The sequence below is a fragment of the Gallinula chloropus genome (genome assembly GCF_964237585.1).
Source record: "Gallinula chloropus genome assembly, chromosome: 2".
NCBI lineage: Eukaryota > Metazoa > Chordata > Aves > Gruiformes > Rallidae > Gallinula > Gallinula chloropus.
Genome location: NC_140086.1, coordinates 140,089,964 through 140,105,570, shown reverse-complemented (window position 1 = coordinate 140,105,570; position 15,607 = coordinate 140,089,964). Strand labels below are relative to the sequence as shown.

At 39.5% G+C, this 15,607-nt stretch overlaps 1 protein-coding gene across 1 annotated transcript in view; it reads left to right on the top strand.

Moving 5' to 3' along the window:
* ZNF804B (zinc finger protein 804B) overlaps positions 1-15,607 on the top strand; it is a gene marked incomplete at both ends in the record, with an annotated part of 238,318 nt that overhangs the window by 195,027 nt on the left and 27,684 nt on the right. Inside the window, 1 exon segment of the mRNA XM_084279769.1 lies at positions 13,625-13,768. Within this exon segment, the coding sequence (XP_084135895.1) occupies positions 13,625-13,768 (144 nt within the window).

Below are 15,607 nucleotides of genomic sequence, written 5' to 3'. Positions count from 1 at the left end.
AACCCTTTTTTTAAACACATCCAGGGAAGGTGAATCAACCCCCTCCCTGGGCAGCCTGTTTTCAGTAAAAAAATTTTTTTCTAATATCCAATCTAAACCTGCCCTGGCACAACTTCATGCCATTTCCCCTTGTCCTGTCTTCTGTCACCTGGCTGAAGAGACCATCGCCTACCTCTCCACAACCTCCCTTCAGGTAGGTGTAGGTGGTGATAAGGTCTCCCCTCAGCCTCCTCTTCTCCAGGCTAAACATCCCCAGCTCCCTCAGCCGTTCCTCATATGATTTGCCCTCCAGCCCCTTCACCAGCCTGGTTGCACTTGCTCAAGGACCTCAATGTCATTTTTATGGTGGGGAGCTCAGAACTGGACACAGTACTGGAGGTGTGGCCTCACCAGTGCCAAGTACAGGGGCACAATCACCTCCCTAGACCTACTGGCCACACTGCTTTTGATACAAGCCAAGATGCCATTGGCCTTCTTGGCTGCCTGGGCACACTGCTGACTCATATTCAGCCTGCAGTCAACCAACACCCCCAGGTCCTTCTCTGCCTGACAGCTCTCCAGCCACTCTCCCCCAAGCCCGTAGCGCTGCATGGGGTTGTTATGTCCCATGTGCATCACTCTGCACTAGGCCATGTTAAACTTCATCACGTTGGTCTCAGCCCATCGGTCCAGTCTGTTCAGATCCCTCTGAAGAGCCTCTCTACCCTCAGGCAGATCAACACTTCCTCACAGCTTAATGTCATCTGCAAATTTACTGAGGGAGCATTCAATCCCTTCATCGAGGTCATTGATAAAGATATTGAATAAGACCGGACCCAGGACTGAGCCCTGGTGGACGCCACTTGTGACTGGCCTCCAGCTGGATTTGGTTCCATTCACCACCACCCTTTGGGCCCATCCATCCAGCCAGTTTTTAACCCAGCTGGGAGTCCACCTGTCAAGACAGCCAGTTTTTCAATCAGAATGCTGTGAGAAACTGTGTCAAAGGCTTTACTGAAGTCCAGGTAGACCACATCCACAGCCTTCCCCTTGTCCATTAAGCGGGTCACCTTGTCATAGAAGGTGATCAGGTTAGTTATGCAGGATCTACCTTTTGTAAACCCATGTTGACTAGGCCTGATCCCCTGGCCATCTCACATGTGCTGCATGATAGCTCCCAAGATGACCCTCTCCATGATCTTCCCCGGGACTGAGGTCAGGCTGACAGGCCTGTAGTTCCCCGGATCCTCCTTCCAGCCCTTCTTATATATGGTGTAACTTCTGCCAGGCTCCAGTCGAGTGGAACTTCCCCAGTCTGCCAGGATTTCTGATAGATGATGGAAAGGGGTTTGGCTAGCACATCTGACAGTTCTCTCAGCACCCTTGGGTGGATCCCATCTGGCCCCATTGACTTGTTAGTATCTAACTGGCCAAGTAGGTTGCTAATCGTTTCCTCCTTAACCATGGGAATTTTGCTATTCCTCCCCTCCCTGTCAGCCAGTTCCTGAGGATGAGTGCTAAGGGAATACCCATCTTTACTATTATAGACTGAGGTAAAGAAGGAATTAAGGACCTCAGCCTTGTCCTCATCTCTTGTCACTAATGTTCCCTCAGCATCCAATAAGGGCTGGAGATTCTCCTTGACACTCCTTTTACTGTTAATGTACCTATAGAAAGACTTTTTATTATCTTTTACAGAACTGGCTAGTCTGAGTTCCAGTTCAGCTTTAGCCCTTCTGACTTTCTCCCTACATGATCTTACTAAATTCCTATAGTCAGCCCAAGACACCTGCCCCTTCTTCCAAAGCTCATATTTTTCCCTTTCTTCCTGAAGATCTTCCTGGATCTCCCAAATCAGCCAAACTGGCTTCCTTCCTCGCCAACTCCTCTTCCGACAGAACTCCTCTTCCTACAGAAGAATTAGCTCTATGTTATACAGTTTATTCAGTTGAGGGGAGATGAGTATGGATCAACATTTATTTGTTCAACAAAGTGTCTGTTTAAGATCTTTTGTGCACCAGACACTGACATATTTATTTTAAATTGCACGTTGTATTCTACAATGCTATTCCTAATGCCAACAATCACGTATGGTGAATTCAAGAGCACAATAGATGTTTGCTATCAATTTGGTACCATATGAGTCTGTTACTCAAAAATATCACAGCAGAAAAAATGTAGTCTTTGATTATAAGCAGTTATTCTTTTCCTTTTCCACATCTTGGCTTTTTTTCCAAATCTGCCTCTGCAAGAATATGTTCACCTTCCCTTTTAATAAACTCAGGAAAGTCCCCTGGTTCTAAACTTTATCTTCCCTTTCATTTGTTTTGATTTGTCACTTATTGTGCTTGTTATAGCTGGATCTTTTGTTCCCATTAGAATCAGCAGAAAATCTTCCATTGACTCAAGCTGCTCCTGATGGTGCTAGACCTGAGGTTGGAGATAGAGGTGGCTGCAACTCTGGGTTGTTGTTCTCTAGTCTCTGAGTCAGGGAAGTCATCAAGAGGTGAAGGTTGGATAGAGCATTTTAGACAAATAGGTTAGATAGTCCTTCATGCTCTTTTGCAATATGTTCTTACCCTGGATGAGAGAACAGCAAGAGGAGCTGGCAAGTGTCATCAAGATGTCCTAACCAATCATGAGTGTGGGGATTTCTCCACATTCTCACATGGGCCAGGAATTTTCATCAATGTTATATTCTGACTAAAATATATTTATTTTCTGTGAATAAGTAATCAAACACATTTCAGACTTGCAGCTGATTAATTAACATCCCTACTGACTATAGTGCCTGGTAAACACAGAAACCGGCAGGTAGGACCAGAGTTGTATCTGCAATGGGTTATAATCACAGGGGTTGGACAGAACATCTGGAGATCATCTAGTCCAATCCTCCTGCCTGTAAGTTGAAGGCAAGGAGGGAACAAAAATAATATCATGAAATAGGGAGTGAACAAAGCCACAAAGTCATGCAGGATCAGTTGAGCAAGATACAGTGGGTTAAAAAGATTCTGCAAAGCACTTGACACTTGTGTCACATTCACCTGCAGCTGTGCTCCGCATTGCAGCTGAGCCATCACTTCTTGTGTATCTCCACTCACTTCATCAATGCCTTCACTTCTCCTAGCTGAAGAGACCTCCTTATGGTGAGAACAAAAGCTAGCACTTTATCTTGAAAAGTCTCTCCTAGAGGAAGGTTGGAACTGAAGATGTGATGCGTGTTAACATTGGATGAGCTAACAATAGTTCAATTTCAAGCCTAGAGGTGCTGGATAGATGTGGGAAAAGCAGACAATGATTCTGCAGCTGCGAAATTGCACAGTGGAGCAAGCGACCAAGATCTGATAGCCTTGGTTGGACGAAAGTTGTGGGAAGCCTGATAGCCTTGGTCGGACTAAGAATGCGAAGGCTGTGAAGGCTGTGGGAGACCCGAAGAACGGGACGTCTCAAAACATCATGAAGCGAGGAGCATTCCATTGTGTTGACGGTGTAACTGCAGCTGCGGTGTGAAGATAACCTTTAACCCTGACGACATCAGTAACCTGTAAAAAGCCTTCTGATGGTTTTATATTATCCAATCAATTTAAAGCTCGCTAAGCTTGACGCATTTAGAAAATATATAAGCTGCTGTGTGTGTGCAATAAACCGATCACTTTGCTTACATTAAGCGGTGTCCCGTCTCTCAGTTGCGGCAGATAGAGAATGAATTCATGTCTTCCATTAATTGTTTTCTACATTAAACAATCAAGTGTTCGTGTTAATTCTTTAGATATGTCAGTAACTACTGTCTTTTAGCTTGTGGACATATTCCTAAATCATCACACAGAAGAAATTGTGGAAATTGTTTTTTTCCCTCTGAGGGAAGGGGATGAAATCACAATTTTTTTCCTATGTGATGGCTTTTGAACATGGGACAGCAGAGAGTTTTACTTTGGAAATTGCCATAATAGTGGCATTAATCTTCAAGCTGAGATTCCAGTTGTATTTAGAAATTAAATGACCTTTAATTGCCAGGTGTGCTATGGGGCGTGTTTCAAGCTATAAGGATTTGGCTAAAAAAGAGCTAGAAAAAGTATTCCTTTCTTCCACCTTGCCGTCCTTCCTTATATACTTACTTCCTCCCGCCCTCTGCTATACTTTTACCCTCATTTGCATATCAGAATGCCTTTTTCACAGTATAATTTGGTAAATGAATGAGAAGGGGTTTTTTTTTGCTTTGCTCAGATCAGCAGAATTCTAGTATGTGTAAAACTGCAGAGTATATAGAAAAAAGCATATAGAATATTGCAACTCACATGAATGCATTTAGGGAGGGGCAGAGGAAAGGGGCTATTTGTGTGTGCAAATAACCTTCCTTCTTCTATTTGGATTTAGAGCAATTCTGGATTCTTTCTTTTTCACTTGGATAACCTCAAGTGTTGATGAAAGCCAAAGCTTTCATGAATCAATACTTTGGGCTTCTGTTGAAAAAAAAAAACGCAAAAAGGGATGCCTGAAAAGCTAATGCAAAGAAATGCCTTGGTTACTCATTAAAAACATGTCATCAAATGCTACACAATGCAATGATGAAGCAGTATTTCATGAGGAATTTTTAAGAGAAGGTGAACAGTACAGATATAATTCAAATGTATGATTAATGCTTACACTGTAAGACATTTTTCTGAAGTAGATTGCAAATAGACATAAGAAAATAAATTGACCAATCTAGATTTGCTAAAAGTTTATTAATATTTTATCATAAAATTAACAATTATTATCTGTTGCTATGAGCAACAGAAACTCACTGATATTAGACATCATATTGCATCATTTATGATATTGAATTAATCTACATGAACTGGCTTTAATATTATGGTATCTGCAAAGAAAGAGTCAAAGAGTATTAAAAGAGAGAGGATGTAAATGTTTAATGTTATTGGTATTAAAGACTATAAAAAGCTATCTGATATGATTAGCCTGTATTTTATGGAAAGGGCACTTAATTAAAAAAACCTTCTAACAGCCACAGATACATTGTGTGATAACTATTCCTGTGCTCATAACAAACACTTTCGTTTCCTACACAGTCACTGCATGATCAATATCATTATTGTAAAGTGCTTTTAGCTACTCAAAGATGAAAGACACTGCATATAAGGTAAATTCTGTTGTATTCTATTGAAGAAGGCTTTAGGTCAAGGTGTACAAAGATCTTCAATTATGTCAAGTAGGTTTCATCTTAAAAGAGGTGTCGTACAAAGAAATACAACATCCCACAATCTATTAAATGCAATGCTGGAACATGCATTGTACTCTAAAAATTGCAATTGGATAAAAATGAATGGTATGTGATAAACGGAGGACTGACTCTTCAGATTAATTGATAATACCTCACTCATCAGAAAAGAGGTAAAAGAAATGATCACTTGAGAGGAGGAGAGAGGAAGTGGAATGAAATAGGGAACAAATTGAAGGAATTGACTTTAAATGGAAGGCAGGCAATAGTGTCACAATCAGATTCACTGATGGACTCACATTTGTGCAGCGAAGCAGGACTATAAGCAAAAAGTGAGTGATGTACTTTTTTTCCTCTTCTGCATAACAGGAACAGTTCTTCTGTCCAACTTAGGAAAAAACATTTCTATTCCATCTACATTTTAAGAGGGGCATATTGCAAGGTAATGTCACTGAACCCTTAGCAGGGAGTCTAGATTTACAGCAGTCACATCAGTCCCCATATCTGCAGAGTAGCTGGAAATATTCCATGATCGTCTATTATTTTTTATCTTTTGAGTCTTTCCCATGAGTTTCTTATAATTTGCTTTGAAATGCCTAGAATATAATCCTAACAATAATAAAACCACATTCATTTCCACTATTATCCCAGAAATTGTTTCAGACTTTATAACCATGGTGCAACCTGACAGTTCTGATAACCTTTGTCCTTCAGTCACATCCTTCATTGTTTGTGGGCTGTTACTCTAGTTAGAGAATGACAACAGCCTTGGGGGGGCGGGGAGAAGGCGGAGGGAATGGTCTTAACAGCAGTGTTAGCATTTAGAAAGTTTTATTTAATTACTTCATACCTCAAAAATACTTTAAAAATAATAAGTCAAATGCTAATCATAGCACTAATACATGACAGAGATTAACAATGAAGCTCAGAGATAAATATCAGGCAGCATCACATATCATTAAGCAGAATTAATATAACTGTAGATTTTTTCCTAAATCTTTAGTTCAAATTTAGTTTTTTATTAGCATAGCCAACGAAACCACATAATATATTCCCCTTCATAAATATATCACACTCTGCCTCAAAATGACACCCACTTCTTCAAGGCTGTTAAGTCTGTTCCACTGATGATGAGAAACCTTCTGGATTCCAGCCTAAATATAGTGATTTTTTTATGTACTATTTGGTCTTTGTGCTTGAGTGCCTTTCCCTGTCACTTTTGGAAATTCCTTATTTGCTGTATTTAAATTTATTTTTTTACATCTGCATCTCACTAGTTGGTTAATACATGGGAAGAGATGCTTCATCACTTTCTGTTTCATCTGGAGGTTGCATTGACATTGCATTTGGCCTTGTTGGACCCACTTCTTGAGCTCATCCAGGTCCTTCTGTTTGGCATCCTCAGGTGTGTCAACTGCACCCCTCAGCTTGGTCTCATGTGCACTCAAACTCACTGTCTATGTCATTGATGAAGATATTAAACAGTACTAGTCCCAGTATGGACCCCAAGGGACACCACTTGTCACTGATGTCCACTTTATGTTTTCTTTTTCTGAAATGGCGGATTTACGTTTCTTTAGTTGATTATTTTTCCTAGAATTTCTCTTTCTGCGCTGTATGTCATTCTGGGCAGTTTTGTTCATGTAAGCTCTTTAACTGTAACCCTTTACAATGAAAAAACTAAAACCTCAAATTCACTTTATTATATATTTCTTTTAAAATGAAAATGAACACATACAATGTGACTTTCAGATAGGTACCTAATTCCCTTTACAGGGAAAGTCTTGATCACACTTTGAGAAAAACTAATAGATGCGATGGTTTAAGTTCCAAATTTTGCAACAAGGGGAAAAATGCTGAATCACATTGAGATGCTTGAAAAATGCCCTCTATATCCACAGCAAAGATTTTTAGTGGTTGTATGCTACATTTAAAAAGTTGAAAAAGTGTTTAGAAAATCTCAAAGTACAAGTCCTTTATAAAGTTTCCAGAAGCTGCAATGTGTCTTACAATGTAAAAGATTTGCTGAAGATCTGGATAGCCTTGCTGGTGTTTTTCTTTGAATTCATATATTGTATAGGATGATTCCAAACAGCGGTGATGATTTTGATAGAAAACAAGTTAGAATTAGGTTTGTGACTCCTTAAAGCTACAGCTGTCTGTCTTAGTTCCATCAGGTTTGTACTCTGAGAGGCATGTAGGACCTGCTAAAAGCATTGCACTTCTCAGGTCTCAGCATTCTGTTAGCAAATGGAAGCATGTGTGATTGAAAATGTTGTAGGAATTGGCTGTGTGTGAAAAATGTGAAGATGTATTTATTTGCAGAAGTTAGGAGCTGCCGTCTATAAGTCATCTGAGAATGACAGTATTTACTGCTTTTGAAGAAGAACAGTTCCTTTGCAACAGGTAACTCTGTAATTCCTCACTGTAGAACCCACACCAGCAGAAACTATGCATAGAGTTTTCAAGATGCAAAAATGGCAGAACATGTGTAAGGTAAATGAAGAAGTTTTATATTGCCAGCTATTGCAGCATAACAAAATTACTTGGTTTTTATTCTATCTCTACAGCTAAACTTCCTTAGCAAACTCTTTTGGTAAGACAACAGAGTCTTCTCCAGGGCAAAAAAGAGAGCATTCAGGGAAAAGTTCATTAATTCAACCATCCTGGTATTCAGTTACATATCCCAGCATTTGGACATTTGTGTGGCTCTTAAATTTCAAATTTTTCTCAAATGTACTTTCTGTACACAAGTACTTGGATTACTTCCTGCATCCTATCACCTGCCTAATGAGTTTTAGAGATCTTTTAAAATCTGTTTTGCTGTAGCTGTGGAAGAAAAGATATGTGCAGTTATCCCAAACATTAGTAAATGAAGAAGTGGTAAATGAGCACTCAAAATGGAAGTTCTACAATTGCTGTCTCTACCCATCCATGTGCAGGTCCTGACCACCCAGAGAGGTACCAGACTAGACAGTTCTACAGATTTTCCTCAAAATCTGTTATTTACAAGTGCTCACATGATCCAATGAAAATATGGACTAGAGATTGAAATCAAGTTTTTCATGTAACTCACTTTAAAGCTCTTATCTCTACTGTCCCATTCAAGGATATCCGGAGAACATCTACATCTTTCTCAGATTGTGGGGACCAAAACTGCTGCAAAGGCTACATCTGCATTTTGACCTGCCCCAACAAGCAAGCCTAGTTCAGGCCCAGACTTGTAGAAAAAAGTCACATAGCATCCCAGGGCAAATAGGTGATGTCCATACATGGCCTAAGTCTCCTCAGGTCTACGTGGCACTCTTATGTATAATTGTTATATTTGTTTTTATTTCAGTCTTCTCAAAAAAGTCTGAGGGCTTTCTTAGAACACTGCCTGGGTAGTTATTTTATGGCACGATGCTGCCTGTGTTTCCATGAATGCAAATGTTGTTTACCTTGGGAAAGGGCATAAGATGGGGATGCTTGGGGGAATGCAGTTTGATGGTTGGTTGAAAACTATACAGGGCCTGGAGAACCCAGTGAAGTCTTATCTTTGCTGCTTGTAGAGTATGGTCCCTGAAGAGAATGCTATTCTAGAACTGCATTAATTTTTATCTCAAAGGGAACTAGCAAGTTTACTCCAAAATGAAAGCCTGAGAATGAACTATCAGACATGGAGTGGGGATGATGGAGGGCCAGGTTGCAGGAGCCAAGTTATTTTCTGGCGTGGATGTACCCAATAGTATTTTACAGCTGACATTTCACCAATACTGAATCAAGTGGAATCATTACCCTCAGCATCTTACATATAACACTACTATTAACATGTCAGAATGTGATTTGCCTTGACTTTCATTGTTGACTTTCATTTAATTTCTTTTACACGCTAACCTCCCAGACCTTTTCCCTTGCATTTATGTTTACTCAGCTATTCACAATCTAGTATTCGTGAATGTGATTTTTCTCCTCCAAAGTGCAGCACTTGACACACATCTTATTGAATTTTATCTTGCTGATTTCAGACTATATCTCAAGATTATGATAATAATTCTGAATCCTGGTCCTGGTCCCTGAAGCATTTGTATGCCCCATGCTGATAATTAGTATCATTCATGTATTTCATACATAATCAGAGTTCATTTTGTGATTGAAATCACTAATGAAAATGTACTTTAATTTTTTTGGTGTAGAATATAACTCTGTAGCTTATTCATGTACTTATATTTTTCCTACTTCTCCTTTAACCTTCAGGCTGAGAATCCCCAAGGGGCACCTCAGTCGTTGCATCAGTATTTAATACTTGCACTCATATCTAATCTTGTTCACAAAATTATATTTAAGTTATCAGACGCTAACAACTCTGATTGCCTGTGTCCCCAAAGAGGGAGCAGTCTGTCACTTACCAAGCTCTGCATTAATACAAGTTAGCTTTTCTGCCACTAGTTCGCCATTCAAATTTTGAAATAAATGACCATAAGTGAGCTAATGAAGTTCTACGTCTCATGTTCCATTTACAAGCACCATGCATTTTCTCAACTACGTTTGTACAAATCCATGGGTTTATAGCAAACCACCTCTGAAAGTGCTACTGTATCAAGTGACCTACTTTTCACCTTAGTCCATTTGAACATAGCAGATATACTATCAGTTACTGATGCAAGCGATGTGGTATTGTTTTGTCTAGATCAGCGTACTTTAATGCAATGCAGTCTATTAAACTTCTCTTACAGACTCTGGATTTAATAAATGATTTCTAATTGACTAGGTGTCAGTGGCAACATTCTAGAAAACTCAGTTACATGGGATTTTTCATTGATTTTTCCCTATATTAGAAAATGAAATGTCAGATACCATTAATTGCATTTTCACAATAAGAAGCATACTGAAAAAGCAGCTGCTAAGTGAAAGCACTTCCAGCCTAACGCACAATAGAACTATTCTTTTTAAATTAATCCAATATATAAACATTTATTACGGTTATGTGCCTCTGTGGGCCAAATTGATGTGAATGTAATTACAATCTATAATATGGAACCATTTTGTAGGCTTCTAGGAAAAAAATGCATTCAGGTATGCTCTGCACTCATTTATCCATATACAATATACTGTCTGTGTCCAGCAACATAGAACTCATGATTTCCGGGAGTTCTTACTTGCAACGACTGCATCATCCCTGACATCAGCTTGTGCTTACTGTTGTTCATGGCTGAAAGACAGAACTGTTCAGTTATCTTATAAACATACACATTTACCCTTGCTATATGTTATTAGCAAGTAGCATATGATCGAGAATAAAGTTTATGATACTGTGGTGCACATGTTCCTTACCATTGGGTGTCCCTGGTTCAGAATACATCGGTACATCTTTCTTGTGTCCATATTGATGTCAGGTGTTCATGGCCACATGTGTTTTCTGTTGATAATTCTACAGTTTTGCTTTCATGTGATAACATTTATTATGCCAGAGTTGACCATCGGTCTCTATAGTCCTAGGGAGGTGATATTAGCAGTCTGGATGTGAAAATTCATTTGACTATGCACAATTTGCTGTAGTGCTAGAGGTTCTTATGCCTTTGTAGGGAAAGAAAAATCCATGACCTTTCTAAAGTATGTGATGTAGCATGCAATTTCCCTGCATCTGATCGATAAGCAAGCAGGAAATTATATCATTTGCTATGGTAGACAAGCATAATTAAGCAATAAGGCAATGGAGGTAGTTGTGATTATCTTAGGATGCACCTGGGAGCTGCCTTGTTGCTATTTTAAAACATCTTTATGCTAAGGGAACTGTATTAATTTCTGCTGAGAAAGATAAAGTTGGCAGTTTGGAATGCTCACAAGCAGCAGTTTCAGTTGTGCTTCACAGAGAGTAATGTGGTGTGTTCACCCCAAACAATTAGGCTTCTCCTTCAGCAGAAGCAAGATGGAACAGACTGTAAACATTTAATTGACAGTTCAGACCCGGGGAAAAAACCCACCACAAAACAAACCACAAAAATACCAACAAAAATAACCAAAAAATCAATTATGCTTTGGCTGTCTGCCAGTGAATGCAAAACTTACATTTTTACTAGTTTAGAATAAAAATATGTTGCCCCCAACACTTGACTTCCAAAGAAGACATCTATGCATAATTAATGCTATTGCATCCACACTCTAATTTATGCATTTTAATTATACCAAAGGCCCAGTGAATAATTAATGTTAGCAAAACAATGGGTCTGAAGCATAAGCTGAAAAGTATCACTTTTTAATGGGCTTTCTGGATTTAAATAACTAATGAAAGCTATTTAACTATTTGATTGCAATAATATTTCCCTCTGATACAATCAAGCATAACTACCATTAATGAGCAGCCTCTCAAGTGGAGAAATATTAGCTTGGGCTACCTGTCTTCACAATTGGCCAATCTGAGTATACCACAGTGCGCTAATCCACCTGAGCCTCATGCATGCAGGAGATTCATTTGGATGTTTGACCTGTGGGAGGGACTGACATCATGACAGGCATCATCTGTAAGATGTAAAATCAAAATTCCAGGCACAAAATTCCTCTTTGACCTCCTGTCTTCAAGCAGGTCAGTTCATACAAGTTTCACGGGGAGATTTAGAATTGAATATAAAGAAATACAATATAGAATTCATTATCCCTGAGTTCAGCAATTTAAGAATTAAGGATGTAGGCCAGGTTAGTAATTTAGAGCCTTGCCATGGTCAACGGAGAGAGATAGCACCTCTGGAGAGTTTCATCTCATCCCAAAATAGGTTTTTGAAATAGATGGGATTAATCGCCACTTGGCAGTGGCTATCATTTTTCTATTTCTTGCAGAAGAAGCTCAAGATAGTGCCTTAGACCATGCACAGTCGAGTTTAGGAGGAGTTAATTTCACCAACAATGTCAGCCTCTAAACTACCATGTGACAAAGACCTAGTGTCACCACCCTGATGGCATAAAGACCAGGGCAGAGCAGAAGGACTCACACCACAGACCTGTCTGAAGCTCTCAGTGTGTCACACTGACAACCAGCACCCTTTGGTCAAGTCCCTAGAATTGAAAAATGGGACACTCATTAAGAAAGTCCTTCCCTCTCTGAAAGGCTTAAAATGTACATTTGTGTTGATCTGCTGCACCCAAAGTCTTGCCTCCACCCTGGGCAGTGTACTAGGAGCAGGGAGTCCCAGATGTGTGGTAGGTCCTGGGTTTGCTGCACCCCAAGTTTGTCATGCAAAGGGTGGTGAAAACACATAGATAGCAGATGGTACAGACTGCATGTCATGGGAAGTCTTGTGGCAGAAAGTACCCATTTCTTTGGGTGAGTAAAATCCTGCAGCAAATGATGAATTACTGCAGTCCCTGTCAACATATTATGTACACTCGAGTAGTACCAACTTGTCAATACAAATACAGAATTAATTGCATTTACCAACTTTTTGTTCATGTTTTCCATGTCAGAAGTTTGTTCTTTAAACTCTGATATGAAATGTTTCAGAAAGTTTTCTAATAATAACAGTATAATGAAGGCCTGCTAAAAGAAATAAGGGTGATAAAGGTTGCTGCTAATTTTGAACATCAGACCCTTTGTTTAAGTGCTTTATTTGGAGCTCAGCAACTTTTGTCTCCTTCACTTCAAGTTTTCTCTTCTATCTTATATATTAAAATCAAAGTGCAAGCACTTTGCCCAGAGCACCCACCTGAGTGATGAGGGAGACATGGAGGAGCACTGCATAAGAAGTTATTTGTGTTTTCCCTGTTTTCAGCTGTGTTTGCCTGAGCATGGACACAAGCTCGTGCTTGTCAGTGGTTGTGGTCTGTGTCAGGTGGATGACAGGGTGGACTGGATGGCATACCCCCTCGCGCAGACATGGGAAGGGACAAGGTGGCATGGAAAAGGTTCCTGTGGAAGTGGCTCTGCTCCAGGGAAATCTGAGCCAGCCATAGCCAGCTATTGCCTGGCCCTGGTGAATATTCTTCTTCACAGAAGGCAGAAAGCAGAACACAAAAGAAATTCTGCCTTTTTATCAGACTCAAACTAGTTTATTTCTTCTGAGGAGTAATACCTGAAAGAGCAGAGGTGGTGGTGCAAAGTGGGAGAGTGCTGTAGCAGCTAACAGACTTACCCCACACACATCCTCCTGGCAGCTTATAGCTTCTTCACTGTTCGGCTTTCCGGCCCAGCAGTTAGGCAGTGTCCTGACGGTATTCCTCCACACCCCATTCCTCTCTGCTTTTCTTACTACAGTGTACAAATAGTAAGAATATTTGTTCAAGAAATACAACTATTTTAATAAACCCAACTTAAGACTGAAACCTCCTTACCATGTACGCTGATACTAGGATGGAGCCTGCTGATCTGGCTCATCCAGTATCATGGATGACAAAAGTAGCTGCTGAAAAATGAGCTCATGACCTGTAGCCAAGTGTCTTCCTTTTCTTCTGCCTTTGCAGGACTATGCTGAGAAGGAGAAAGCTGCAGCCAAGGCTCTGGAGGATGTGAAGGCTAACTTCTACTGTGAACTATGTGACAAGCAGTACCACAAACACCAGGAATTTGACAACCACATCAATTCTTATGACCACGCTCACAAGCAGGTAAACCTGACAAATGGTCATGTGTGTCAGAGCAGTCCGTCTTCCTTCCTCATTGATCGTGGAAGGTTTCTCAATCCACTCACATAGAAGACAATTCAAAATTTTATATTTTCAACTTCAGCATGCTATTTTTTCATTAAAATAAAATGTAAAATACTAATTATTTTCATTTTCACTGCAACTTCTTTTAAGCCCTTTTGACTGAAAGATCACTGCCTATAGTTTTAGATAGGTGTTCAATACCAACATTCACTCTGAATTTGATATATATTTAAATATGGAATGTGATGTGTGGAAATGTTGAATTGCTTATAAACTAGAAGGAGGTTGAAAGATCACTTAAATATCCAGGGGCCTCTTTTGGATGCACAAGACATATGACCATGCTGTTTCAAGATGGTCATGCTGTTTCAAGGGCAGAAAAAGAGTTTAGCTTTTTTTTTTAAAAGGCATATGTTTCTGAAGTTGAAATCTATGTCTCATAATGTTTCTCAGATTGCCTTGCCTGCAGAGCATGATATAAAATAACGGCTACTTTTGAAAAACAAAGTGTTAGATTCTTGGGAAAAGATGACAGATGCTAAATTTTTTCACTGCTTTTGTATCATCTGCATCACATCTGTATGTGGTAGCTATTTCCTACCCATATATACGTATTTTCCTTCTATGTCTGCTGCCTTTGTCCTAGTTTTCCTCCAGTTTTAGCAAAATCCATATTTCAGTTGTTATTATCAAAAGAAAATGCAATTATTTCATATGAACATTTCAGAATTTGAAGAAAATTGTTTGCAAACTTCAGGAATGAGCATTTCTGAACCTCTGATGAACAGATCATATCTGCTAATCCTAGAACATGTAACTGGATTCCACGGGCACACCTTTTCTTCCTGTTTTTCTACTCATGCTCACATCCATTTCAAAGTCCAATTTCTCATGTACTGTGTGCATTCAGGTTGCCAGGGTATTAGTGTCTTCTGGTGGATCGCAGTTCTGGGTGCGTGGGGATCAGGAGCCACCTGACAGAGGGGTAGAAGTAATAAATGTTGAGTAAAACCAAACAGCGCTGAAGGCAAAACTCCTCAGTCTCACTGCAAGCAGTCTTACTGCCTTTTGCAGTATCAGGCTGGATTTTTCTGTGTGCATCACAGCATTGCATTAACAAATTGCCTTGTGTCTGCCCTCCCACCATGCTGAACCATCCTGCTCAAATTCAGGCAGTCCTAAAAGAGCTGTCCATAGGACTCTTTTGGCCCATCACTCCCAAAACAGAGCTAGATACATCTAATGCATTTATGTATCAAATCAAAAGAAATTTCTTACATTACCATTCCATTAATTAATCCATAAAAATTATTATAACAAGACAAAACAAATGCTTTTCCAGATCCTAAACATGTGACTCTAATCCCTATAAATCCCCATTTGCTGCACAGAGAATTTTGTTCACCCTTCAGCTGCTTTTTTTTTCACACATCAGAAATGCATCTGAACTCAAATGAATCTATTTGTGCCCTTCCTTCTTTGAAAAATCACCCTAAAAAGGGCAGTTTATGCAAAATAAAACAGCTTGCTTGATGCACCATCTATGACTGGGTGGTTGGGCAGGAGAGATTTTGGCAGCTTTCCATTCTAAAAGGGAATGTTTAAGCAATAAAACTATTTTTTTTCTTTCTTTTTCTTTTCTTTTTTTTTTTTTTTAACTTTAGGTAAATTTAGTGCTTTAAAAGCTGCCAGACACAATACCGGGAACTGAGTCTGCATGGAAATGCAGGACACATACAGAATATCAACTGGCAGTACAAGCTCACCCCATCCTGCCCTTTCAGATGTAGTTCAGAA